Source organism: Saccopteryx bilineata, chromosome 5, assembly GCF_036850765.1.
Source record: "Saccopteryx bilineata isolate mSacBil1 chromosome 5, mSacBil1_pri_phased_curated, whole genome shotgun sequence".
NCBI lineage: Eukaryota > Metazoa > Chordata > Mammalia > Chiroptera > Emballonuridae > Saccopteryx > Saccopteryx bilineata.
This window is the reverse complement of record NC_089494.1, coordinates 256836801-256864211: the sequence shown is the minus strand read 5'-3', so window position 1 is coordinate 256864211 and position 27411 is coordinate 256836801. Positions and strand designations below refer to the sequence as shown.

The window sequence follows — 27411 nt, the reverse complement described above, 5'->3', positions numbered from 1 at the left end:
ACGACAGAGAACCCCACGCAGCATTACCTACAACCCACTCAGCGTGCGCCTCCTGCGGTCGTTCCCCACTCCCGTCTCCCTCACGACAGAGAACCCCACGCAGCATTACCTACAACCCACTCAGCGTGCGCCTCCTGCGGTCGTTCTCCACTCCCGTCTCCCTCACCACAGAGAACCCCACGCAGCATTACCTACAACCCACTCAGCGTGCGCCTCCTGCGGTCGTTCCCCACTCCCGTCTCCCTCACCACAGAGAACCCCACGCAGCATTACCTACAACCCACTCAGCGTGCGCCTCCTGCGGTCGTTCTCCACTCCCGTCATTTCACACAGCAATGAAGACGTGCTCAATAACTCAGATTTTGGCTACTGCACAGTTAATTTCAAAAAGACAGTTCAGCTAAATAAAATTAGGTTTCTATCTTAAACTGTTTATCAAGGTCATGATTTCACAGGCACTGAAATATCGAGTGGTATGTTATACCAAAGTAAACCTGCACTGAGATTTAGAATGAAATCAAAACACGAAAGAAATGACTTGGTAAAGTCCTCGAAGTAGATTTTTATTTGTACATTTCTTCAAATGATTGTGGGATTTGGAAACACACCCCCAATCTGACCGTGTAGAGACAGCGGTGGAGCCAGGTTCCCGGAGAACGCAAATACCAACACGGTGGTGGGCTGCCAGTCGCCGAGCCACCAAGGGGCCAACGTGTTGTGTCATCTTAAAGAATCTTCCATGGGGTATGTTTGAATTGGCCCTCTGAGAATGTTCAAAGAAAGGAAACAACATGGAAAAAAGACTGGTTTCCAAAAATGTGCAGTCTTTGAAAATAAAACTTCTGAAGTGGATGTCTGAAAAGGTCTGCAAAGCTTGTACAGTGTTTACTGATAGGAAGAGAACCCATAACCCCCACTGACTTGAAAACGCAAAATAATCTAAAAAATACTTTAAATGGCAAGGCGTTAGTGACATTACTTTCAAAGCATTCAATTTAAAGAAATCTGATAAAACTGTTCTCCCCCTTTTGAAAAGACCTAATCCCTTTCTAAAACAAAAACATGATTTGCAAGAGAAACAACACTGTACAATTCACTGGGAAATGAAGATTTCTGAGGCTGTACGGAATGGGGCCAAAACAAGTCACACTCAGAAGGGGACAGTTAACACAAGAAATGTGCTCTGAGTAAAGTGCATGAAAGGGAGCCTGCTCAGCTAAGTGAAGTAGACAAAGGGCAGGAGGCGGGTCACTCGCCAGAGCGGCAGCAGGCTCGGAAACCACACTGCAGGTTCTGGCATCCGCTGGCGGTGTCGGCATGCGGACCTGCGTAAAAACAGACAAGTGTGAAAGGGGGAATTTCTCAGGGACCACAGAAAAATAATCCTGCTTACGGAAGAGCTTAAAACACCTTTTTTTAAAAGCAGCAATGCATTTATAACAAAGAAGTAAAATTTCACATTGAGCATATAAAAAAATTATTCAGACACAAAAACTGCCAATGACCTGATTTTAACTAATGTATCTTTCTTGATCCAAAAGCTAAATGAAAGAAGAAGGGAGATAACATTTTGGCAACATTCTTACGAAATAAAAAACCAAGGGGAAAAGGAGGTGACCCACAGGAGAGACTGCCAGGCTAACTTAGCAATTTCTCACACTCTGAACACCCTTCGGAGAAATACAGTAAGGCACAAACAGCCTCGTCTATGATAGATCAGCTAAAGAATCCAACATTGGGCAGTTACAATAAATATTACATTCAAATTTTAAAAACTATATAGACATAGGCTTAACATGTTTGTTGTATCTTTATCTAACATCTGCAGCTGAAATAAATCACATTGTAGGATTAAGTCAAACTATCTTCCAGAATTAAGTAGATAATGAGTGACTAACTATATACACAAACATATCTGAGACATAATCAAAGTGATTCACTACAAAGAGCAGTAACACTCTCTTAAGAGTCCCAGTCATTTTATGCTATCCAGACACTAGGTAACAGACCATTAGGGAACAGAGCTGTGAATTAGAAAGTGTCCAAAAAAAGATATCCTGGCACACATTCAGACGTCAATTATTTTGAATGAATCAGTTTTCTTAAGGCAGGCCAATGTGGAAAAGGAGATTTTCACTATACTGAAGCCTTTCGGTACATGTGTACCATGACTCATCAATCAGAACCAAAATACTTGCAATTGTGGTATGTAAGAATCATACAAAAATACATGACATGTAATTTTATTATAGACTAAGTCAAAAGGGCTATAACTGAAAACTGCAGTGCTCCAGAAGACTGACATACATAGCCTAACCAGAAACATTTTAAATAAGCTTTAATTTTAAAACAGCAATCCATTGCAAAAGGCCACTATGCTAATTACCAACCTCAAAAATAACTACTTGCAACTAAACACACATTTATTTCCCAGAATTGACCATTTCCTTGACTCCCTGAAATGACATAGATGACAACAGAAAAGGGCAAATGCCTTGGGCTATCTAATCAATGAAGCATCATGGTCATGAGTTTCACTACAGAAATGATCATGTGTCTTTAAGTAAGAAACTAATGGACTTGACAAACAGTATACTTGCTGAACTGCGCCAGCTCAGCATTTCACTTCCTCTCACTGATCTTTGGGGTAAAGGCGGTGCCTGGGATAGGAGGGCTGCTAGGAAACGGCGGTGGTGCCTGTGAGCAGACTGGCCCCGGCCGCTAATCCCTGCTGCAGCTGCGGACACCCCAGCATCCGTCATGTCAGTCCATGCTTACAGGTGTCACGTTCTCCACCTACCAAGTCTAAGACTATTCAGAGGTGGGGTCACAGGGAGCAGAGGGACAGCTGTCAGAGGGAAGGGGGATGAGGGCATGGGACCAGAGAAGGTGGAGGATTAGTGATATTATATATACATAACACAGAGATACAGATAACAAGACAGCAAATCCCAGAGGGGAAGGGGGAGGGAGTTAGGAGGAGGGGCAGAGGGGGCATATGGGGGACAAAGGGGGGAGGGGAGGGAGTTATATTGAATGGGACACTTGGAATCCATGGTAACACAATCAAGTAGAATTAATAAAGAATTTTTTTTAAAGTCTAAAATTATTTCAAATATAAAACTGAATTACCACAAGCCCATCTTCTTATTTAACCAAAATTAAAATCTATTCTGTTTTTAAAAGAAGGTGAATGTTTCAAAGTTCAAATTCCCAAAGTAGCATTTTTGTTAAGATTATGTTCTCTTGAACGAGACACAAGGTTAGCCGTCTTAACCAACTGCGGGATAAAATGTCTAGTGCTTCTCAGTGTTTACCGGAAACGCCCTCATGAGGAATAGGGTCTGAACCCTTTCCCACTGCTAGCCTTTCACTGGTTTTCCCTTTGGAAACGTTTTCAGCTTTTAGATTTTCTTTCTTTTTGAGATCTCAAGACAAGCACTTTATTTTGAAATGAAATTTAATGGGGTGACATTGATCATAAGAGTACACAGGTTTCAGGTGCACGTCTCTATAGCATTTGAACTGTTGACTGTGTTGTGTGCCCATCACCCAAAGTCAAATCGTTTTTTGTCCCTTTGCTCCCCTCCCCCAACCCTCCCCCTGGTAACCACCTGACTTTTATCTGTGTCCACAAGTCTCTGTTTTATATCCCACCACGGGGTACATATTTGTCCCTCTCTGCTCCCCTCCCCACCACCGCCACCCACCCCTCCACGCAACCCCTTCCCGTCCTGCCCCCGCCCCACCCGTACTGCTCTGCCCGCCTCTCCTCCGGCCGTGCCCCCTGCTTCATGAGGGCACGGCATCTCGCCCTGACACGGAGTGCCTGTGATGAAACGCTTGAACTGCTGAGCTCTGCAAAAACGTTATCTGATTATCATTTTCTCTGTATGTGATTCTATTCCAAAAATTTTTTACAAAAAGAGAAATAAGAGGAAATAGACATGGAGAATTCATATACTTCTCCAAACTAAAACTTCCTAAAGTACCTCAAAATGTCTTTATTGTGAATGCAACAGTAGCCTAGAAGAAATCTTAAATAATAACTGAAAGCAGTGAAGAGTGAGATATGTTACTCTTTTTCAAAGGAAAAGATAAAAGGGAGCCTTCAAAGGAGCTAACTGCATTAAGAAACCCATCTTTCCCAATTCTTTTACCATCCACCACAAAAGACCAAGGGGGCCAGCTCCTCCGTCTCCATGCTGGCCACCTGGGTCACTCTTTGCTCTCAAAGGCTAAGGATGATAGTACAGATCATAGTGAGAGAAAAAACATGTGCCCTGTATTAGGTAGACAGAACCCCAATCCTGCTATCTGCCAGCTCCTCCTCACTGCAGGCGGGCCAGGGCAAAGTACAAGTGCAGACAACCACCTGGGTTAGTCTCCCGTTGTAGAAAATGGGGAACAGTAATCCCCAAAGCCGGGAAATCTCAAGCAATGTCAACAGTAAGACTTTCAAGCATCACAGAAGGGCTGTTCAGAAAAGGGAATAAATGGACAACAGAAAAAGTGAGGCTGTACTGGAAAACAATATGACTAAGGTATGTTATGTTAGCTGTAATTATTTACCCAAATAACTTGAGGTTCAGCACCTTACTTATGCTGTATATCTGCACTTACCTTCACTTACCTTTAATTCCTTTTTAACTTAAATTAGAAACATAAGAGAGCAATCATCTGAGACTGTAGCCTCCAAAACTATGAGCTAATCTATCTTAATTCATAAATTATACATATATTGAAATGCAAATAAGTACAGTTTATTTGCTATCATTGTTCAAATATACTTCATGAAAAGCTCTAAAATGAGGCAATTCCATTTAACACTTCTTAAATAACATTTTAAAAATATAGCTAAGAGGCCTTCTTTTATATTTAAATCTTACCAATCAAGTAACAAATTTAAATGTCATGAAGAATCACTCTGAAGAATCAAAATGGCATTCTGTATCCATGTTTAGTAGTGTCTTCCTCACAGCAGGTATTGTTTAAATATTTGATACTAAATTATCTTCTGCCAAATCTCTGCTAATGCTTAAGACACAGATCATTCTGCTTTACTTATTATTCAGATCATGAATACTGTTTAACAGTGTCTATTCTTTTAGTTTTAGTTGTTAACTATGTAAACTTTCTTTTGACAATATGTTTAAAACATCTTCTGTCACCTAAGTATGCTCCTTATTATTCTCAGACCATGGATAAAGCATATTAACTACTTTCAGAAATAATAAGGGGCTTCCCTAAGTAGTCACTAACTAGTTGCTGTACACGAGCTGAAGCGAAAGGCTCTGATCAATCGTGTCACCTTGCAAACCTGGATGCAATGCAACTTTGTTCTAACACTTTCTAGGCTGTCCTGTCTTTTTAAAGAAAAGATTGTATCAGAGCAACTGGCTGGATTCTGGAATACAAGTTAACAGGACAAGTCACCCTATAAACTTTAAAGAATCTCTGTTTCCCCCACATCCTGCTTTGAGCTGTAAAAGGAGACTCAGCATTGGATTATATAAGCACTGTCAATTTCCTTCCACATCTTTCAAAGTCAGGTATCTTCATTCAGATTTATTTATTGAAAATTACCACTTATCACAAAAAATATCTAAAATTCAACAATAGAAATGTAGCAGCTCTTTCAGAACACTTTAAAATTTACACATTCAAAACCAGTTAAGAATGGAATTCTAACATCCTAACAAAGTGCAAAAGATTTTAAGTATTTTATCCCATCATGCAAATTATTTCAAAAAGTTTTAAAGATTATACACACAAAACAAGCAGGTAGGCAGATCATAAAAATGAACTGAGACCAATCTCCCTCACCCCATAATATCTATGTACCCCAAAACAAATATAACAAATTAGATTGTGAGATTTATTCCTACAAGCATAACCTATGCTGAAATCATTCTGGGCAATTCAAGTACAACGTACATATGTTTTTCTCATAAAAATAATTGATTACTGATTACTTTTCATAATATATCCTATAAGCCTTCGGAAATACAATACTGCACCTAAAATGACATAACTGTACATTAAAAAAAAACAAATCCCTTCTCATACCACTGCACCCACACAAGAAGCTAGTCTGTCACCATAATGATCATACTTTGTTTTGTATACTTAGGGGGTTGCAACTAACATTTCAGATATTCACTTCACCATTCCTTGATTATACACTAAAGGTAACAAAGAACAAAGAAGTGTTCCAACTTAGTGTTGCTATTTCAAGACAGGAAAAGGTCATCTCTTGCGTCATCGATGCGATTCCAGAAATAAGAGTTGTTATCTCCTGTCTCTTCATATATATTTTAAGGAAAATCTAATCTCTGAGAAAGAGCAGATTTGCTAACTTCTCTGCCTACTGGTACATCATCAAAGCAGATACCTCTCCCCAGTCTTCCTGGCTCCTGTCCATCGTTCTGCCTGAAAGAAACTCAGTTGACCTTCCCATCATCGTAAGATGATTCAGGCTCAAACGTATATAGTGTAAAAAGACAAGTGCATGATAAGAATCTAAACCATCTAAATTTTTCCTAGTTATAAATACAGAAAGTTGACTTGCTTAATAATGAAGAACAGCCTGACTTGTGGTGGCGCAGTGGGTAAAGCGTCAACCTGGAAACACTGAGGTTGCCGGTTCAAAACCCTGGGCTTGCCTGGTCAAGGCACATATGGGAGTTGATGCTTCCTGCTCCTCCCCCCTTCTCTCTCTCTCTCTCTCTCTCTCTCTCTCCTCTCTATAATGAATAAATAAAAATGTTTTAAAAAATAATAATAATAATAATAATAATAATGAAGAACAGTTTTTTATGCTTCTGAGAATTTCAGTCTCTACCAGTGAATATCAAATCCTCAAAGTGCACAAAATATACCCTGCAAAAAATGCAGGCCTATTGCAGGGCAGGGAAAGGCTTAAAAACCAAAACAAAAAATAGAAACATTGTTTATCTGATGATTGTTAAAAGTAGGTTCAGGAATCAATCTTCAAAAGACTATAAAAACGTTAGTGATGTCTGAAGCACACCTCCACTCGCCGCCCCCTCCATCTTCCATGATTTGTCTGGAACCAGACTCAGGAACCCTGGAGTCCGCATCACCAAGGCCCCCCTCCCTCTGCATTTTATACGGCTGTCCCACTAAGAAACTGAGTCTATCACGTCTGAGAACCAGTGTATCTAGAACACCAACACATCAACATTGTTAATGAATGTTACAGCGGTCTAGAAGAATTTCTCAATATTCCGTATGAATTTTAATATTTCTACAACTTGCCATTTTGAAATGACTAAACTACTACATATCCCCCAAATCTGGCAGAATAAATATTTGAAATTACCTGTAAAAAATTACTTTTAGGCCCTGGCCGATTGGCTCCAGCGGTAGAGCATCGGCCGGGCATACGGAAATCTCAGGTTGGATTCCCGGCCAAGGCACACAGGAGAAGCGCCCATCTGCTTCTCCACCCCTCCCCCTCTCCTTCCTCTCTGTCTCTCTCTTCCCCTCCCGCAGTCAAGGATCTATTGGAGCAAAGTTGGCCCGGGCGCTGAGGATGGCTCCATGGCCTCCGCCTCAGGCGCAAGAATGGCTCCAGCCCCAATGGAGCAACAACTCAGATGGGCCAAGCATCACTCCCTGGTGGGCATGCTGGGTGGACCCTGGTCAGGTGCATGCGGGAGTCTGCCTGACTGCCTCCCTGCCTCTTTCAAAAAATACCTAAATAAATAAATAAATAAATAAATTACTTTTAGAGAAGCTAATTAAGGAAAATGTGATTTTTTTAAAGTTTATCAACTAAAAAGGACTAAATCTGAAAGCAAAATAGTTCAGTAATTAGAAATCTAGAAAACTAAATAGAAACCCTGAGAATGATCTGAATTGTTACAATTTTAAACCAATTCCTTCAACAGGATCTCAATGTTAAAAGGTATTACCATTAATGTTGTCACAGTAGTAAAAGTATTCATCATTTAGAGAAGGACATGCCGACACCAAGTCCTGCAGGCCTGCGCCAGTGACAGTAAGACAACCCGAGAGGTTAAGGTGCTCCAAGTAAGGCAGCCCTCCGCCCAGAGCCAGAACCCTGCAAGAGAAGCAAGTCAGCAGTTAGAACACGTTAATCCAGGAAAGCTCACGTCTTCCAGTGGCCCACCAGACCGCTAGTAACAGACCTTTCAATGTGGTAATGAGGAAATTTAAGAATGTCCATAAAACATGGTAACTAACCTCATCCTCGGGCAGGAATGCATTTGACTTTTTAAAAAACGAGGCGTTTCTGTATAATTGAAATTAAGTTGGCTGTCAAACTAAGTTGGCTGTTTTAACTTCTGTTAACTGTATCCTCAAGGTAACAATTAAGAAAATAACTCTTACAAAGATACAACAAGGGGAAAAAAGGAATCAAATAATATATTATATAGATAACTTTAAATGTAAATCAAGTACTTCTATTACAAAGCAAAGATTAGCAGACTGGATTTAAAAATAAAAACATGATGTATCTATAACACTACCTATAAGAGACCTCACTTTCAATGCAAAGACACAAAGAGGTTAAATATAAAAGCATGAGCAAACAGATTCCACACAAAAAGTCACCAAGAGCGCCAGGGTGGCTATACTGCTGTCAAACAACACAGACTTTAAATTTTTCAAAGAGGTTGCCAGAGACAAATAAAGATAGTAATATACGATAAAGCAATTATAAACACACACACCTAACAAATGAGCCCCAAAATATATGAAACAAAAATCAACAGAATTGAAAAGAAAAATAGGTCTGCAAAACTAGTAAGGAGACTTTGATACCCCATTTTCAAAATAAATAGAACAATCAGACAAAAGATCAACAGAGAGATATAGAACATGAACCACATCATAATCAATTAGACCTAATAAACATATATAAAACACTCTAAGAACAGCAGAATATGCAATCTGTCTAGGATAGACCACATAACACCACTGGTTTTAATAATTTAAAAAGGATAAATCACACAAAGTATATTTTCTGATCACAATGGAATCAAACTACCAATCAGTAATAAGAAAGAAAACTGGAAAATCGTTAACATGTAGATGTTAAACAATATTCTATTAAACAACCGATGAGCCAAAGCGAAAAAGCGAAAAATATCACACACACAGACACAGAAACATACACACACACACACACACACACACACACACACACACACACACACAAACTGAGATGAAAACAAAACACAACAAATCAAAGCTGGTTTGCAGCAAAAATAGGGCCTACAGGAAACTTTAGAGTTGAGAACACCAACATTAAAAATGAAGATCTTAAATCAATAAGCTAATTGAACACCTAGAATTAGAAAAAGAGCAAACTAAACTAAAAGCTAGAAAAAGGAAGTAATAATAGATTAGAATTTTTTAAAAAACAGAGACTATAAAAATAATAGAGAAAAATCAATGAGACCAAAAATTGGTTCTTTTTGCTAGACTGCCTAAAAAGAAAAGAAAGGAAGCTCAAATTACCAAAGTCAGAAAGGAGAGTTGGGACATTACTACCAATTATACAGAAATAGAAAGGATTATATAATAGTATCATAAACCATTGTGTGCCAAAAAATTGTATAACCTGGATGAAATGGACAAATTCCCTAACGATATAAGAAGTACCAAACTGACTCAAAAACAAAGAATTAAAAGAAGGAGGAGGAGGAGGAGAATCAAAAAAAATTAGAATAGACCTATTACAAGCAAGAAGAGCGAATTCGTAACTGAAAACCTCGAAACTAAGAGGCCAAAATCGGATAGTTTCACTGGTGAATACTCCTAAACATTCAAAGAAGAATCAACATTAATTCTCTAGTGTCAGATGGATACTAGATTTATCAGGGTGATCACTTTGTAAGGTATATGTATAAATGTCTAATCACTATGTTGTACAGCTGAAACAAAATATTGTATGTCAATGTAATTGAAGAATTAATTTTTTAAAATCTTTCTCAATTTCTCCCAAAACAGTAAAGAAGGCTTCATACTCATTCTATAAAATCAGTGTTACCTTGATACTAAAGACAGAAAAAGGCATAAGAAGGAGAAATTACAGACCAAATCCCTGACAAATAAAGATGCAAAGATCCTCAATAAATACTTGTAAACTAAATCCAGGAGCATTTTAAAAGAACTATACAACATTGCCAAATGGGTTTCAATCCAGGAATGCATGGGTGGTTCAACATATGAAAATAATCAACTTAGTACACCACTATGCACCAGGTTAACAGAAAGAAAGGCGGGGCACACAGTCATCTCAATTGATGTAGAAAAACCATTTGCAAAATCAAACACTCTTTCATGATAAAGACACTCAGAAAACTGGAACCAGGATAGACTTCCTCAATATAATAAGGCCATATGTGGAAACCCGGTATTTAACATACTCAACAGTGAAAGACTGAAAGCTCTTCCCTAAGATTAGAAACAAGGTAAGGATGCCCACAAGGACGCTTCCATTTAACACAGTGTGAAAGTTCAGCAAAAGCAATGAGACCAGAAAAATAAATCAATAAATAACATCCAACTGGAATTAGAAGTAAAATCATCTGTTTGTATATGACACGACATGACCTTACATGTAGAAAATGCTAGTCACAAAAACAAGTTAATAAATTAGTTCAATCAAGTAGAAGAATTCAAAATCAACACGCAAAAATTTCTATATACTAGCAATGAACAATCTAAAAAGAATTTTTAATTCCATTTACAATACCATCAAAAGAAAATATTTAATGAATTTAAGAAGGCAAAACACATACACTGAAAACTACAAAACATTGTTTAAAAAATTAAAGAAATGAAAACAATGGCTCAAACACTTGTATGCCAATATTCACAGCAGCATTATTCACAGCAGATAAAAGGTAGAAACGAACCAAGTGTCCATCAATGATGAATAAACAAAACGTGGTATATACAGAATATTACCCAGTTATAAAAAGGAATGAAGTTCTAATACATGCTAAAACATAGATAAACCTTGAATATATTGTGTTAAATGAAATAAGCCAAACACAAGGACAAGTGTTATATTTCCATGATGTACTCATGACATAATGAAAGTATATAACAGACAGAAAGTAAAGTAGACTGTACCAGCGGCTGGGAGAAATGGGAGAATAGGAGTTATTGCTTGCTAGTTAACAGATTTTGTCTTGGGTGATGACAAAGTTTTAGAAATAGTGGTGAAGGTTACACAACAACATGAATGCACTTTAATGCACTGAGTTGTACACTTAAAACAGTTAAAATGGTAGGTAACCTTTATGATATGTATTTTACCATGATTTTTTAAAGATGCATATGAACCCTGAAGCAAATACTAAATAAATGAGGTACCAACAAATACTGCAGTTAAAATAGATACTAAAAAACTGAATAAATAAATCCAAAAGAAGTCAGGAAGAAACAAGACAAGAACAAAGAAAAGATGAAACAAGGGAAAACAAACAGCAAGATGGCAGGAATAAATCTAGCTGTATCAATAATACCATTAAATGTAAATGGTTTAAACAGATCAATTAAATAACAGTTCAACTGTACAATGCTCTTGTAACAAGCACCATTTAACATCTTGTCAAAACTTATGTCATTCATTTCTGAATAAAACATAATAATGCAAAAGGATACACTGTATGCTCTCCTAACTAGCACTTCCGTTCCCATAAGTTGAGCTCTTCTGTTCCCATAAGTTGAGTTGAAAGCCTACATGAATTATATTTGTTCTCTCACTGATACCAACTGTACTTATTGTTATAATTATTGAATTGAAATACTTTTTAAACCAACATAATGAATGCAAAAAAGTTGTTTCTAAATATTCAATTTGTATTTTCTATTTCCTTAGTTTCTTTCACAGAAAATGCACACAAAATTCACTTTCTAACTTCATTCCAATATGTACTCAAAAACTACTTCCTTTCAAAGGCTTTCCTGTTCATCAATCACGAAGAAGCATTCTCAACATTCTCTAGCCTAGAACCTACTTTACTTTTCTTCAGAACATTTGGTTTGATATTATGATTATTATTTATTTCTACCAATACATTATAAACTGTACAAAAGAAGAACATTTGGATGGCTCCCTAGCAATTAGAACAGGGCAAGTAATGTAGTAGATGCTCAATAAATATCTAAATGATTAAGACTCCTTCAAGATAATCTGATTAAAAAGAGAACATTTGGACTCAGATTGCAGACTCTTCTGACTGGCTACCAGTCCAAACAAGAACAAATAGGATAGTTTCTGAGTTTCTCCTATCCCCAAATGAATTCTGCCCTGAATTCAAACTCTGAGCCTTATCTCTCACTATTCCCTAAATATATATCCTTCATTACAACCAAACTGGAATGCCAGTCTCCTCAAAACATTCCCCACCAAGTTCAATTTAATCTGCTAAAAATTATATTTAAAAAAGAGACCATTGAGCCCTATGCTGGATGAATTTTCATTGTTTAACACGTCTGAAACCACATTACTAAAGAGCCTTAGTAAAATTCAAGTCTGTTAGAAGGTAGAACATAAAACACATAATCAATTTCCAAAGGCTCGTATCAAAGATAATTGAATCATTACTGCACATTATTAATGCTGAGAACAACCACAGCAAAATAACCCATCAGAAGGCACAACAGTGCTTTGCGGTGTGCTCCAGTGACCCCCACTGCTTGGAACTGTCCCTTCTCCCACTGCCACCTGTCAAATTCTCCATCTTCCCTCCAGGTCCAATTCAGTATTATTTCTTCATTACATTCTCTGATCATTTACTCTCTTCTTTGAATCTTTATTCAAAAATCCCTTAAAGCATGTACACAAATAATGCCCAGCTACAGAATAAGGTATACATACTTCCTTCTCTGTTACAAGTGCTTAAGGGTAGAAAGTCCTGTTATTCAAGGTGACATCCACTAGAGTACCACAGGAAATGTGCTATAGGCATCTGCTACGTGTTCATTAAAATTTTCAATTTATGTTCTTCCACGTCACAAAGTATTTGAACTAACTGAAATGAAACTTCATGCTAAAGTTATCTTATTCCAACACTTTAAAGGCAGGACAAATAACTCTCTTGGTTAAATAAATCAGCTAAAAGGCATGACACCTAGTTCAAAATTCTCTATTCCATTTGAGAATGAGACCATGTCCATTTCCTAAAACTGCAACGGATGACTTACCTGAGACCATGGTCTGTGATCTGATAACAACCAGACAGACTGAGAAACAGGAGCACACGTCCAGTCTCTTGATCAGACTTTTCACTCCCAGAGGAAACCAGGTCTTTGTCCCTAAGCAGTCTAGTCCTTGCTGCCTTTCCGCACAGTCCAGAGGGCTCTGGGAGTGCTGACATAGTTCTGAGAGCCATTCCTGTACAACAGAATGAATGACCGCAATATGCGAAGGCTGGCGATGCACAATGCTGCTGCCAGCAGACACTCGTCCTTAGTCCGACAATGTCCTTACTGTAGCAACCAGAGGAAGAGCAGCTCAGCTCGGGGGCCGTCTCCACGACGCAGAGGCTTTCCACGTTTCTGTGTCGCCACTCCACAGCATCTTCAATATCGGCCAGGTCTTCGGCATCTAACATCCACACGTAAGGAGAAGGGAAGTTTTCAGAAGACACAGGCTTAGTCCAGGGGTGTTCATTATCAATTTCTTCTCCAATGCCCTTGTTAGTTAAATCCTGCACATGAGCGTGCTGCTGGGTGGACTGCACGGCAATGTCTTTATTTTTCCATGCAGTCGAAGTGATTTTGCTTGCAGAAGTTTCCGAAAGGCCACTCTGAAAAGGTGTCAGGATCCCAAGAGCTCTAGAAACCTTCTCTAGAGCCGCATCTGTGATTTTCTCACACCCAGACAGATCGAGGTGCCGAAGACTCTGACAGCACCCAAGCCAAGACCAACTGTGGTTAGGAGGGAACAGACTATTAGTGGACAGGGGCAAGTCTTCACAAGCACTTGACTATATGAAAATAGATGAGACATAAAAGAAAGACTTTAAATCTACTACAATCAAACATTTACTGAATATGTAAGGTCTACCGGAAAGTTCTGTCTGTTTCTATCACAACAAGTTTCGACACGTAAGCACATGTTTATTTGGCGCACGTGTGCCTCTCTATTTTTTATCACTTAATGTATACATACTGACGTAGCAAATTAAAACAAAGTTGGTTCACGTTTGTCTTATGTGTGAAGCGATAGTGTACCCATGGCTACTGATAAAGTTAATTTACGCCACTGTAATTTTTAGGAATTTCAACAAGGAAGAAATGCTACAGAAGCATGTAGAAATTTATTCAAAGTGTTTGGTGAAGAAATAATACTGACTATCACTTGTATTTGTCCTTACAAAATTTTTTGAAGGGCAAAAAATTCAAAAATGAAGAGGATATCAAACAAGCACTGGTTCAATTTTTTGCATCAAAAGATAAAACATTTTTCAAAAATGGGATATACAAATTGCCCTCATGCTGGCAAGAAATCATTAATAATAATGGCAATTATATTATTTAATAAAGTTTATTGATGGTAAGAAAAATTCGTATTTTGTTTTATTCCAAAAATGGACAGAACTTTCCGGTAGACCTTATATATTGTCAGTCACTATTTTAGATGCTAGAAATACAAAAACACAATCAAAGTAATTAGGAACTAAGAGTACAGCTAACCTAACAGAAGGCCAGGAAAGAAAACTTAGTTTTTTTACTGACAAGTCCCCAGTCGAGGGAAGGCTGTGCACACGTGAGGAAAGGAGTGACTGCTGACTAACGCAGGAAGCTCAGATGCAATGCGCCCGAGGACCGGGCAGAGGCCAGCTCTCCCTGACACGGGACAGGGGCTGGGACAGACGCTGCGCTGCAGAGGGGACAGGGAGGCCTCCCACAAAGGAAACTGGTGGCACTCAAAGAAATAAACTGTCAAGAGTGAGTGTACCTTGAAGAAAGTGTTATCATTTCAGAATCAACACGGAGAATGCAAGAGGGAGCTTTGCCAAATGGTACTTGGAACCAACTAAAACTGAACCCACTTAGAAACCTCAGTGCACAGCAAGGCTCTAAGGCCAGACACAATACAGGACTGTGAGAACGGCAGAACGATACAGACTGGAGTGTTGAGCCGGCTAGACCGGACCAGGCAAGGGGCAGAGAAGTGGAAGTGCTATCACGTTCAGTCACACGTAGCTGAGAGTTGACAGTAAAAAGTAATAGTATGACTGCACTACTATTTTGCAAATGAGGAACTACAATGCAATTGTACAGACTCAGGGTTAGAAGTCATATTTAAATATTCAAAAGGAACTAACCTGTCAAACGCAGAATCTGAAATGTCAGTTTGGGTGAGGTCCAGATGCTCCAGGTTGGGGCAAAGCTCCAAAATCTGCCTGACCTGGAGGGGAACGGTCACCGTGAAGCTCGACAGACACGACTTAAACACGAGACGCAACTTCTAGGACGTGACATAAGCCAGGGTTCTCAAACATTCGTGCGTATAAAAATCGCTTCAAATCCTCATTGTCAATATATACTCTGGGCTCAAACCCCGGAAAATCTGCTTTAGTAATTGTGAAATCAGAACCAGGAAATTTACACTTCTAAGGAATAGCCAAGGAGATTCTGACATAAGACGTCACAAGACAGATTTTTATAGAACTGAGGCTGGATTTCACCTGCCCATCTTACCGTGCCTCACATACTGTGAAGATTCATACAAAACCGCACGTCCTCACCTATGTCTGTAAAGCTGAACAAACTGTTTAACCTCTTCTCCCCTCTGTACCCTTTTCTATAGTGTGTACAAAGTGATATTTACGTACAGAGACTACTGTGAGAACAGACAGAACAATATTAAAGTCAGCAGTGTACGCCTACCCCTGGGAGGACTCTCATGGGTCCAGTTTATTTGTTTCTTTCTTGTAAATTAAACTCAGGAATAAGCAAAGCAAATTGAGATCATCGCTAGTTTTTGTTAATACCCAAACTAGTGCTAATTCATACATACCATTTTGCTGGAAACGGCAGAGCTGTATGCTAATACTAAAGTTTTTACAGAAGTACCAACATATGGCAGAACATTATGAATTAAGCCATGGAGTAAACGCTTTTCCATTTGTGCAATGCTGATAGCAATCGACTCCTCTGCAGACTCTTCTGTAAAATGAATTCAAAAGTCTAAGAACTTGATACACTAATTATAATTAGGCTACTCAAGGAATCACCAAATCATTCAATATGAAATACTTCCGCTATCCTTAAACTAATTCATGTATGTATGCCAAGCAAGTTAAACGGACAAGGTCTCCCTCTCCGGGGCTGCACATATGTAACAGGTCTGGCTTCAACTAAAAAGAAGTAGGGAATAAAGAAAGCTTTACAATGAGAAGGAAGGGAAGTTTTTTATTTATTTTTTCATATACTTCAAGCTTGAAAGTGGATTTTCGTTTCAAGGTAGGCAGCAGAAGAAAAGAAAAAACAACTCTAGTTTCAGAAACTGAAAAAAAATTGGATACTTGAAAAATATTGGGAGTTCTTCAAGAGAATACAAGACATCAAAAAAAAAAAGAACTATAATAAAAGTACCATTTGTTATTTTACCTAATAAAAGGGACACAGAGCTGGAAGAGATCTGAAACAATTAAGTTAGCCTGGTCATAATGAATCAAGCAAAGGAAAAGGGCCTTAGGATTTTCAAGAAGTCAAAAACGAGCATGGCTTTTGCTTTTTGTTTAGGAAGTTCTGGAGGGCATGGATGTTTACAATAGGATGCACTACTGTAACAGCAAACACAGCAACAAAACTACAAACTTGATATAAGGAAAAAAAATACATCACACTAAAAAGAATGAACTAATAATTTTATCACCTTTCTCAAGGCCCTACTGTTGCTCTGCTTTGAAGATCTAACTTAACAGTTTAATTGAATAAGTTAATGAAGTCTCATAAAAAAATATAGCTGACAAAATGAACATAAGTAAAAAGAAAAATTCCGAATTGTAACTAATGGTTCCATGTTTATGGATATTATCCAAAATTCTTCCTTTAACCAGACAGATATATAAATATAAAATATAGGGTTAAAAATAACTTTTAGTTAACACTATTTATTCTCCTATAATTTTATTCCCAAATGATTCTTCTTTCTGTGGCCCTCTGTATCTGAAAGTATATCATTTACTATGAAATCTTAAAACATTAATTTCTCTACAACACAGAAGTAAGGGGACAGACAGCCAAGCTGAAAAAGCACCAACACAGAGGGCAGATCCAAAGTTTAGTCTGCGAGCCACTGAACAACTGAACGGACATATTATCTTTGAAGGCCTTAACCTTAAAGCCTTAATTTGCCCCCTTCAATACAAAGGACAACAACAGCCTTCACTTCAGCTACCTTCAGGTGTGGAGGGAGACAGACACAGTTTGGTAAAGCCTTTGAAACTCAACGTGGGCATTATGAATTAATTTTCTAGAATGGATAAACCAAGTCTTCCCAAGGGTGACACCTGTGTAAAGACCTACTTCCTTAAGGTCTTTGCTCAAATTTCTCAGGGGACCCTACCTAATCACTCTATTTAAAATCCTAACTTCTTTCCTCTTCCTGGCGTTCCTGCCCTTCTTAATTTTTCTCCACAGCACTGACACTATCGAATAAATTATACATTTTGCCTGTGTTTATTAACTGCCTACCCTCTCCAAATTTTCAGCTAAACAAAGCCAGAGATTTCCCCCCTTCTGTTCACTATTGACCCCAAGCTCAGAAAGTACGTGCCTCTAACTGGAACAGACCTTTCTTCCTTATGCAGCACTTTCAAACTATATCAAAATGGGGCACTCTCATTTCATAAAATAAACCTGCTACTGAGAGAATGATCTTTAAATTTACAGTCCTTATGCTCCACACGTTTAGTTCTTTTGCCAGACCAGCTTGCTATTTTTTAAGTGCACAGCTTAGAATAAAAATTTCCTAGAGGTTCAGTTTTACCAAGTAGAAGGATATTCTATCTGCTAATTTGTTTTTTTACTATTTCATCTTTAGTAAATTACCTGAATAATATCTACAGCAAATTTTATGTTCTCCATTCCGAAATAGCATCTTTCTGCACTCTATTAACATGCATTTCTCATTATGTATCTTGAATTAAGAATCATGTCTTCTAAATTCTCACCCGTGAGTATTTTAAGGCCAGAGATCAAGTCTTATTTGCCCATGAATTCTTCCCTAGTGCTCAACGAATAGCTGTACTAGTCCCTTACCACTTGCAAAGACTATTCAATAGATTACTTCTCAGTTCTACAATCATGTGAGGCAAGTGGTATGACTGTTCACAAATGAACAAACGATCCATATGGGGGCATAAACAGTGACGGAAGGACCTTGACCTGGGGGGCTGACACACACTGACAACATACAGATCATGTGTTACAGAACTGTGCATCTCAAACTGTATCATTTTATTAACCAATGTCACCTCAATAAATGTTTTTAAAAAGAAAAGAAAAACAGATTTAACAGCATCATGCTCCTTCTTCTGGGCCACTGATGACTCAATAAATACTATTCAATGATCAAATGAGCACATTTAAAAAACGTACTGTTAACTACAAAGCACTACAGTGAATGTGTATTATTTCAAGAAAAACAGCCATCATTTCCTGATTTTTAAAGTATTTAAATATAAAAACATATAGAAAACAACCTAGAGATTACTTCAAACAGAAAACATTGTAAATTTGCTGCTTATTTCTTCACATTTTAAAAATACGCTCCAAAAAGTTCTTTAGAAAATTCTTTTACAAATTTCTTTAGAAAACACGAAATACATAAATCTCAACACCGAAGTATTACCTTGTTTGACATAAATTATTAAAGCGCCATGTAATAATTTCATTTCCAAACACAGCTTACCAGATTCATCGACATCGGCATCTTCGTCCCATTCCTGAAAAGCACGGCTTTCGTCCCTTCTATTTCTCACCCACTCCTCATCAGGTTCCGTATCAAGCTCAGTGGCAGGGCCGCTGTACCAGTCACCTACTCAACAGACAAACAGGGACAAAGTACGGTCAGCCGGGCTACCATCTCCAAAATCAACTATCTGTAATAAAATCTCTGCACAGAGAAAATATTTGATCCCTGGCAATGGGCCAGGCCAGATATTGTTAGAAACATTTAGTATGATTAAAAAATTACACTTAAATAAGCAAAAAATTCAATTTCAGACATACTAAAAAGAACAATGAAAATAATTAGCCATACTCTTACCGGTGATTTTGGCAATCACTGACAACAACCTAACTTTCCCCTACAGTGGCTGCACGCTGGCTCCAGCAAGGTCCCTAATCAACAACAGAAAGCAGGACTTTCTGCCGGCAGTAAACTAGTCCGCAATTCAGAGGTAGGCAGAAACGAAGTCAAAGGGAAAGATTAAGGCAAAAATTAGTTAACTAAGGAAACAAAGGAAAGATTATGGTTTCATAAATTTAAAGATTCTGGAGAATACCCCACTTAATCAAATGATATGATTGTGAAGTGAGAGAAATGCAAAATTAATTTACTAAACTCCCAACATTACACTTAAGGTTGGCTTTCTCAACCTCGACACTGCTGTCCGGGCTGGGGAACGCTCGGCTTAGGGCTGGTCCTGTGCTACGCAGGGTGCTCAGCAGCAGCCCCGGGCTCTGCCCGCTGAAGACAGGTGCACATAGTCCCCCAGTCGGAACAAACAAAGATGTCTCCAGACATTTCAAAACTTCCCCTGGAGGGGGGTAAAATCAATTCTGAGTGACAGCCATTGGAAACAAATACTGTAAATAAGTAAAAACCATTTTTATTGAAACTTTTTAAGCATACTAAAACAAAATAAAGAAACATATTACGATCCACTTCACAGAAGTCTAGCACAGAATCAGCACATTTGAGCTTTAATGAAATAGTACCTACATTAGGTATTAATTGCTAATTAGTCATCATTACAAATATAGCTAAGTAAAAACATATTTGAAATATTCGTATTTTTGTTCGACTTCTCGTATCCTACAACTAATAAAAAAATTACTCCACCACAAAAATAGTAATTCTAATCATCTGGCTCATATAAGTCTACCTGCTACTCCAAACAGCTGCACTAAAAAAATGTTAAATATCTAATGACAGCATATTTTATTAATGTAAAAAATAATCAGATTCATAATTTAATTATGTGAGAAATATTGATTTCCATGTCAAAGTAACAAATTATAGAAACCTAAAAATAACTTAATGTAAATTTTGAGGTTAATACTCACCTAGAAGAAATTATTTTAATTTAATGACAAAAAATATATACACAATATTAGCTACATATATCCTGTGACTGTACTGTATGCTCATGAAATTTTTCTTTAATTGTTCACATGTAAAAAAGTAACTTGTCACATAAAATTAATTTTGACTGAATGAGGCAATACTAATCACAAAAAAATATGCTAGAAACAAAAACCAGATTGTTATATTGAGCCACTGCCAAAAGGGAGCCTACCAGCACCTCATCTCTATATTTCATATAATTAATGTGTTCTGTACTTTTTAAATATTCAAATAATCTAATGATTTAAAGCTGTTCTGACATCCTATTAATTTTATTTCTAACTTCTGTCGTGGAAAATTCCAAACACAGTCAAAAGGAGGAAGAAAAATCGCTTTGACAAAGTAGCATAAGGAACACCCATGTACTCATCACCTATCTTCAGCAATCAGCTACATCTTGCCAATTATTTTGCATTCTCTCCCCAACTATTTTTTCCTGATTAAATTAAAGGAAACTGCACACGTCATGTAATTCACGGGTGAATACTTTTCATTCAGCTTTGCTAGCTTCTCCAAAATGCATAAAAAGAAAACAATGTAACTCTGAAATCTACCTTTTAGTCACCTCTCAGTTTCCCTCCTTGGCCTTTCTTATTAATGTCTATGAGTATTCATCTTTAAAAAAAAAGGGGGGGGCAAATATTTTTGAAACAAACTCAGTCCCATTTACCTACCTCTGGCCCAATGAACAGGGTAAAGATGTTTCCAAAGCGATCCAGTCTTTGCCAGCTGAGACCATTTGGTGCTCACTTGACTGCATCGACATAACTCTTGAGGATTAAGATAACTGAAAATTGACAGCATTACCTCAGGAGGAAGATGAGTTATACCTGTGGATCGTCCTGACACTTCCGCTTCTGAAATAAAAAAGAAAACTTTAGCACTACAGGCTGTAAGAACAAATGCAGTAGAGGTTACAGTCACATTTCTACAAATAAAATCAAGTGCCTAAAGTCCACTCCTTCCTGCTTGCAAGATATGAGAAGGAAGTAACATGGATTAGAGGTAACATGGGGAAGTTCAACTTGTTAAGAATCCGCAGGGTTAAACTATCATGGCCCAAATCATACTTCATCAGTGGGAGTTACAATAGCGAACACAGAATCTATTTCCTCTTACAAAGGCGTCACAGAAAAAACAATACTTACTTTGTAGCCTAAGCAGCATCATTTGAAAAAGGAACCCAACAGGTTGTACAGCTTTAAATCAACAAGGGTAGAGTCTGCCAGATTATGAGATCTCCAGGCATTTTTAATGACATACACAAATCTCACACTTTCCAGTCCTGCATTACGACTCCTGTCAGTGTCTTCCTAGTGTTCCCTCTTTTCACGTTTCATGAGAGGTCTGTGGAATCTGAATTCTTTAAGCTGCAGGTGCCCTAACCTACTTATCCGTACATTATTTATAAACCAGTTGAAACAATATACTCTAAATATTTCTAATGTTGGCCTACATTTATCAGGAATCCTTTGTCAGCAACTATTAGGCATTGGTTGTCTAATTTCCTATAATGTGTTGTTTCAGTAGCAATTTTCTGGAAAAATGCAAATAAGGCATACAATAAAGAATATAAAAGATTTATCGTTGAAGCACTATGAAGAATTGAGGACTCTGTCTATCTGATTTGTCTTGACAAAGCTACAGAAATGCTATGATCAAATCACCTGAACCTAATCCTTTCAAATGGCAAATGTTTTAGAAATAATGCAGCTATATTCTTCTTTGAAGGGGTGGGAAAACTACATGTGATGCTTTTAAATCCCATGTTCTACTTCAATTAAACCAGACACAACAGGTCTTGGCTTGGTGTCTAAGGCACAAGCTGAATTTCAGAGCAAAGCATACAAGCTTTATGGGTTTAATTATAGCTCAAACTACAAAACCTTTCTTGTTTCAACATGCACCTCACCTACTTTATTAAATAAAAATAACAGAAAAGGACCAATTTCAACAAACTTTAAACTATTTTATTAGAAGTGGCATTGCTTTTGTCTGTCTAGAAGAATCAAAGGAATTTCTACAAACCTAAGGATGCCAATTTTCTAAATGATGTCTGAGAAGGCAAAGCTATTGAAGAAACAAGGATAAAAACGTAGTCTCAGGAAAAAGTGGGCATGTTTTGCTCGCCTTTCACACTTGTTTTCTCAAAGTAAGTGCACACAGAAAAACTCTGCCTCTCACACTCACTGTCCTGTGTTACCCGACGTAAGCTAAGAGAGGGACACATGAGAAAAGACGGAGAAAAAGCAGAAATGATTCTGACCCGGCCAGGGCACACAGGAGAAGCGCCCATTTGCTTCTCCACCCCTCCGCCGCGCTTTCCTCTCTGTCTCTCTCTTCCCCTCCCGCAGCCAAGGCTCCATTGGAGCAAGGATGGCCCGGGCGCTGGGGATGGCTCTGTGGCCTCTGCCCCAGGCGCTAGAGTGGCTCTGGTCGCAACATGGCGACGCCCAGGATGGGCAGATTATCGCCCCCTGGTGGGCAGAGCGTCGCCCCTGGTGGGCGTGCCGGGTGGATCCCGGTCGGGCGCATGCAGGAGTCTGTCTGACTGTCTCTCCCCATTTCCAGCTTCAGAAAAAATGAAAAAAAAAAAAAAAAAAAAAAAAAGAAATGATTCTGAAAACTGATGGAAACAACACGGAAAAGATAAAGCAGCCACCATGGTCAATGAAACTCATAAAATTGGATGAGACAGCAAAGTACTCTATATGGTAGTTTTCAGTAAATTTGATGGGACAATTTTTATCCTTTGATGTATATATAAATCCCTCTAAGAAAGACTACATTACACGTGGCCCAAGCATATGAGATATTAAATTATCAGACACTCAATTCTAACATAGAAACTACTGTGTTCAATTAAATTTATACTTGAGGCCCTGGCCGGTTGGCTCAGTGGTAGAGCGTCGGCCTGGTGTGCAGGAGTCCCGGGTTCGATTCCCGGCCAGGGCACACAGGACAGGCGCCCATCTGCTTCTCCACCCCTCCCCCTCTCCTTCCTCTCTGTCTCTCTCTTCTCCTCCCGCAGCCAAGGCTCCAATGGAGCAAAGATGGCCCGGGCGCCGGGGATGGCTCCTCGGCCTCTGCCCCAGGCGCTAGAGTGGCTCTGGTCACGACAGAGCAACACCCCAGATGGGCAGAGCATCGCCCCTTGGTGGGCGTGCCAGGTGGATCCCGGTCGGGCGCATGCGGGAGTCTGTCTGACTGCCTCCCCGTTACCAGCTTCAGAAAAATACAAAAAAAAAAAAAAATTATACTTGAAAATGGCTTAAATTATTCCTCAGACAAAATCTCAAGTTCTTATCAACAGAAAACAAATGGCTTTGGTAATAAATCATCTGTTACCTAAACGAGTCTCACCTTTATCTGACTTTTCATCCACTGAGTACTTAAAAACCTTCTGTCGCTCTTCAGCCTGATTCCACAGGCTGAGGCCTCGAAGGAGTTCTGCCGTATCCTTCTGAGAGCAATGCTGTGCAATCACTTTCTTTTTGATATCCTTAAGCTCTTCATAGGTAAAATATTCCATCAACATGGGTTGAAAAACCTAAATTAAACAAAACAGTAATAAGGAAGATACTTCATTGGTTTTGCTTTATGATACACCAATAATTTAAATTATTAATGGCTCAAAGGTAGTACTATGACCACCTATTTCGAAGAGAAAAATTTTAGTTACCACCGAATTAGTTTACCCAAAAATTACAGAGAAGAGTATCACCAAAAAGATCTTTCTCTCTATGAACTCTCTGCTTAACAAGTCAATCCCTAACCGATTTGAAAGCATCAGAACCAGAGCTCTCCTTTCGACAGTTCAATCAGTTAACTGCCTTCTGCACCAACAGTAACTGACCTTGGCCCAAGCAGGGCCTTTCTAGCTCCCATGAGAATGGCACCCAGCCTATCAGAACCACAGAAGTCAGAGCTCTACTGAGACTTCCAGCTCTTCAATACTAACCGGATTGCTTCTTCAAAACAGATGCTTAGTTCCAACTGCCAATTTCGAGAATCAGAATCTTTAGAGGTGGAGCGTATTTTTTTTAATGGTTCCTCAGATCATTTGGATGTGCAGCACAGGTTAAGAAACACTGCTCTAGTAACTCAGTGGTTTCAATGCTAGTTGCTTATAACAATAACTCACGGAGCCTTTAAAATATACCCATACAAAAGGTGAAGGGATTAGGTAAAGAAAAGAAAACAGACAACAGTGTGGGGACTGCAGGAGGGAAAGGGGGTGAGGGAGGTAGAAGAGGGTGGAGGGGGATGGATGGTGATGGAAGGAGACTTGACTTGGGGTGGTGGGCACACCGTGCAATATACAGATGAGGTGTTGTGGGACTGTACACCTGAAACCTGCATAACTTTATTAATCAATGTCACCCCAATAAATTCAATAAAAATATTTTTAATAAAACACAATAAAGCAGGGGTCCCCAAACTACAGCCCGCGGGCCGCATGCGGCCCTCTGAGGCCATTTATCCGGCCCCCGCCGTACTTCCAGAAGGGGCACCTCTTTCATTGGTGGGTCAGTGAAAGGAGCACAGGATGCGGATGCTGGAGTACCGTATATGTGGCGGCGCCACTCACACACAGTACTACTTCCAGTGACACGGGAAGCATGCGTCACGGCTCCAGAAGTGCATCATATCACTTGTTACGGCTAGCAGTGACAAATATGGAACCGGATATTGACCATCTCATTAGCCAAAAGCAGACCCATAGGTTCCCATTGAAATACTGGTCGGTTTGTTGATTTAAATTTACTTGTTCTTTATTTTAAATATTGTATTTGTTCCCGTTTTGTTTTTTTACTTTAAAATAAGATATGTGCAGTGTGCATAGGGATTTATTCATAGTTGTTCTTTTTTTATAGTCCGGCCCTCCAACAGTCTGAGGAACAGTGAACTGGCCCCCTGTGTAAAAAGTTTGGGGACCCCTGCAATAAAGTATACACATACCAATATCTCCCATCTATTTAACTCATCTGAAAAATGATTACAAGTGTTGATTTTTAAAATACAAACTGATTATAAGGTGAAGCAATAGTTGAGAATCACTATAGTAAGTGCTTTATAGCTGAACAAGAATCAGTTCATTATAAAATATTTTCTCTATTCCTTACCTTGATATTCACCTCATCTTAGAGAAAAACCAGAAAGAGATACAGTGTGCAAATGATACGTTGCAGAATTGTGCACCCGAAACCTGTATAATTTTGTTAGTGTGTCACCCCAATCCATTCAATAAAAAGGAAAAATAAATAAATAAATAAAAACAGAATGAGCAGATATTTTGCTCATCCACTCAGTGACAGCCTAATACATGTGTACCGGGCATTCAGACGAGCAGAGCTGCCCTGGCTGGGCAGCTCAGGTGGGCAGCGTGCCATCCCAAGCTGCCCGTGGCGCGGGTTTGATGCCTGGTCGAGGCACATGCAGGAAAGTCAGTGAATGCATAAATACATGGGGCAGCAAATCGATGTTTCTTTCTTTCTCTCTCTCTCTCCCACTCCTTCCTCTCTCTCTTAAAAAACAAGATTGATAAGTTTAACATCATTATTTAATTACTAAAACCCACTATTAAAAGAAGAACACTAAAAATTATTTACACTTAGCATGAAAATACAGAAAAGTTTAAAGAATCCTCTAAAGGTTCTGAAAATGCATTAGGGTGGCACAGAAAGTTATTAATATAGTGCCAACTGCATAAGAAGAAAATATTCAACAAATGAATTTTATCATTCATCCAATGAAAAGCAACAACCTGAGAAAAAAAATGGTTTTTCTTAATTTCCTAAAAGGAACTGGAGGCTTACCTTCTATGACTTATTTTAAAGAATCAAAGGCAAAAATAACATTTTTTCAAATGATAAGAGAAAGCTTAGTTAGAAAGCAGAAGTGAGGCAGCCCAGCCGGCTGCGTGGACTCAGGAAACAAGTCACAGAGGCAGAAGGGCCCCTGGAGCTAGGGGAGGGAAGGGCGAAGGTCAGCGCCTGGGGAGGGGGGTGTGGGGGAGAGGGGGAAGGGGGGTGTGGGGGGGGGCGCGGGCGAGCTCCCGAGAGTTTATTTATACGTCAAACTGTATAAATCAAAATCACGTGGAGGAAAAAGTATGCTTACCTCCTCTTCCTCTTTCATGTGAGGGAGAAAATCTCTTGTAAAAGCCTCCAACCTCTCTTTCAGCTGTTTCTCATAATTCAACTGCTCATATTCATTCTAAAAAGAAAAGTATTAGTAGTTCTATAAAAGTTCTGCTTCATTATTGACACTGTACCTGATCCTAAAAGGTCAATTTAAAATGCAATATAAAACCTTAAAAAAAAAAAGAAAAAGAAAAAGAAAGGCAGACAAATAGCAAACTGGTCTCTGTACTTTTCTAAGATTAAAACATGCCCTAAGGACATCTGAACCTTGAATTCCTTTAGTAATGGGATCACATACTTTTTTAAAAATGTCACAAAAAGTCTAATAATATCAAGTATTTGCTCCAAAACTCCACTGACTCCGAATGTCTCTATGATATATTGACACCGTGTCCCTAGTGTTTTAGTGTATCCTCAGCAGTCCAGAGCCCACAGGCCTCATCATTACAACATCCCCCGAGGCGGCGGTCTCCAACCTGTGTGCAGCAACTGGACACTGGTGAGCTGCAGGGATTTTTACAACATGAAAGGTGACTATTTAAGTCAGGGCACTGGTCTCCTGTCCCTTAGACTGTCCAATAAAAAAAAAAAAAAAAAAGACAATAGCCATCTGGTGTGAATAAATCAAAACTATACCTATTTATTTTGTCAGATTGGCAAAAATATATTGTTTGCTGTGCCGCAGAATTTTAGTAAGTAGTTTCTGCGTGCCAGGGGATGGAAAAGGTTGAAAATTGCTGCTTTACGGTAATCTAGAGCGCTTTCTACCAAGCAATTCAGAATATCTGTTACATTATCCTACAGAAGACCACAGACATTTCTAAAGACAAGATATCAACTTAAGACAAGTTCACTACATCTTGAAGTAAATCACTCTAAACCCAG

At 38.7% G+C, this 27411-nt stretch overlaps 1 protein-coding gene across 1 annotated transcript in view; it reads right to left on the bottom strand.

Moving 5' to 3' along the window:
* Positions 1-542: 542 nt before the first annotated feature.
* Positions 543-27411, bottom strand: part of FBXL5 (F-box and leucine rich repeat protein 5) — a 39555-nt gene continuing 12686 nt past the window's right edge. The window contains exons 3-11 of the mRNA XM_066279477.1: positions 26504-26599; positions 23744-23930; positions 21055-21237; positions 18941-19066; positions 16040-16188; positions 15345-15427; positions 13216-13941; positions 7941-8089; positions 543-1325 (exon numbers count right to left, since the gene is read on the bottom strand). Coding sequence (XP_066135574.1) covers positions 1249-1325; positions 7941-8089; positions 13216-13941; positions 15345-15427; positions 16040-16188; positions 18941-19066; positions 21055-21237; positions 23744-23930; positions 26504-26599 — 1776 coding nt within the window. The 3' untranslated portion in view covers positions 543-1248. The remainder of the gene's footprint in view (positions 1326-7940; positions 8090-13215; positions 13942-15344; positions 15428-16039; positions 16189-18940; positions 19067-21054; positions 21238-23743; positions 23931-26503; positions 26600-27411) is intronic.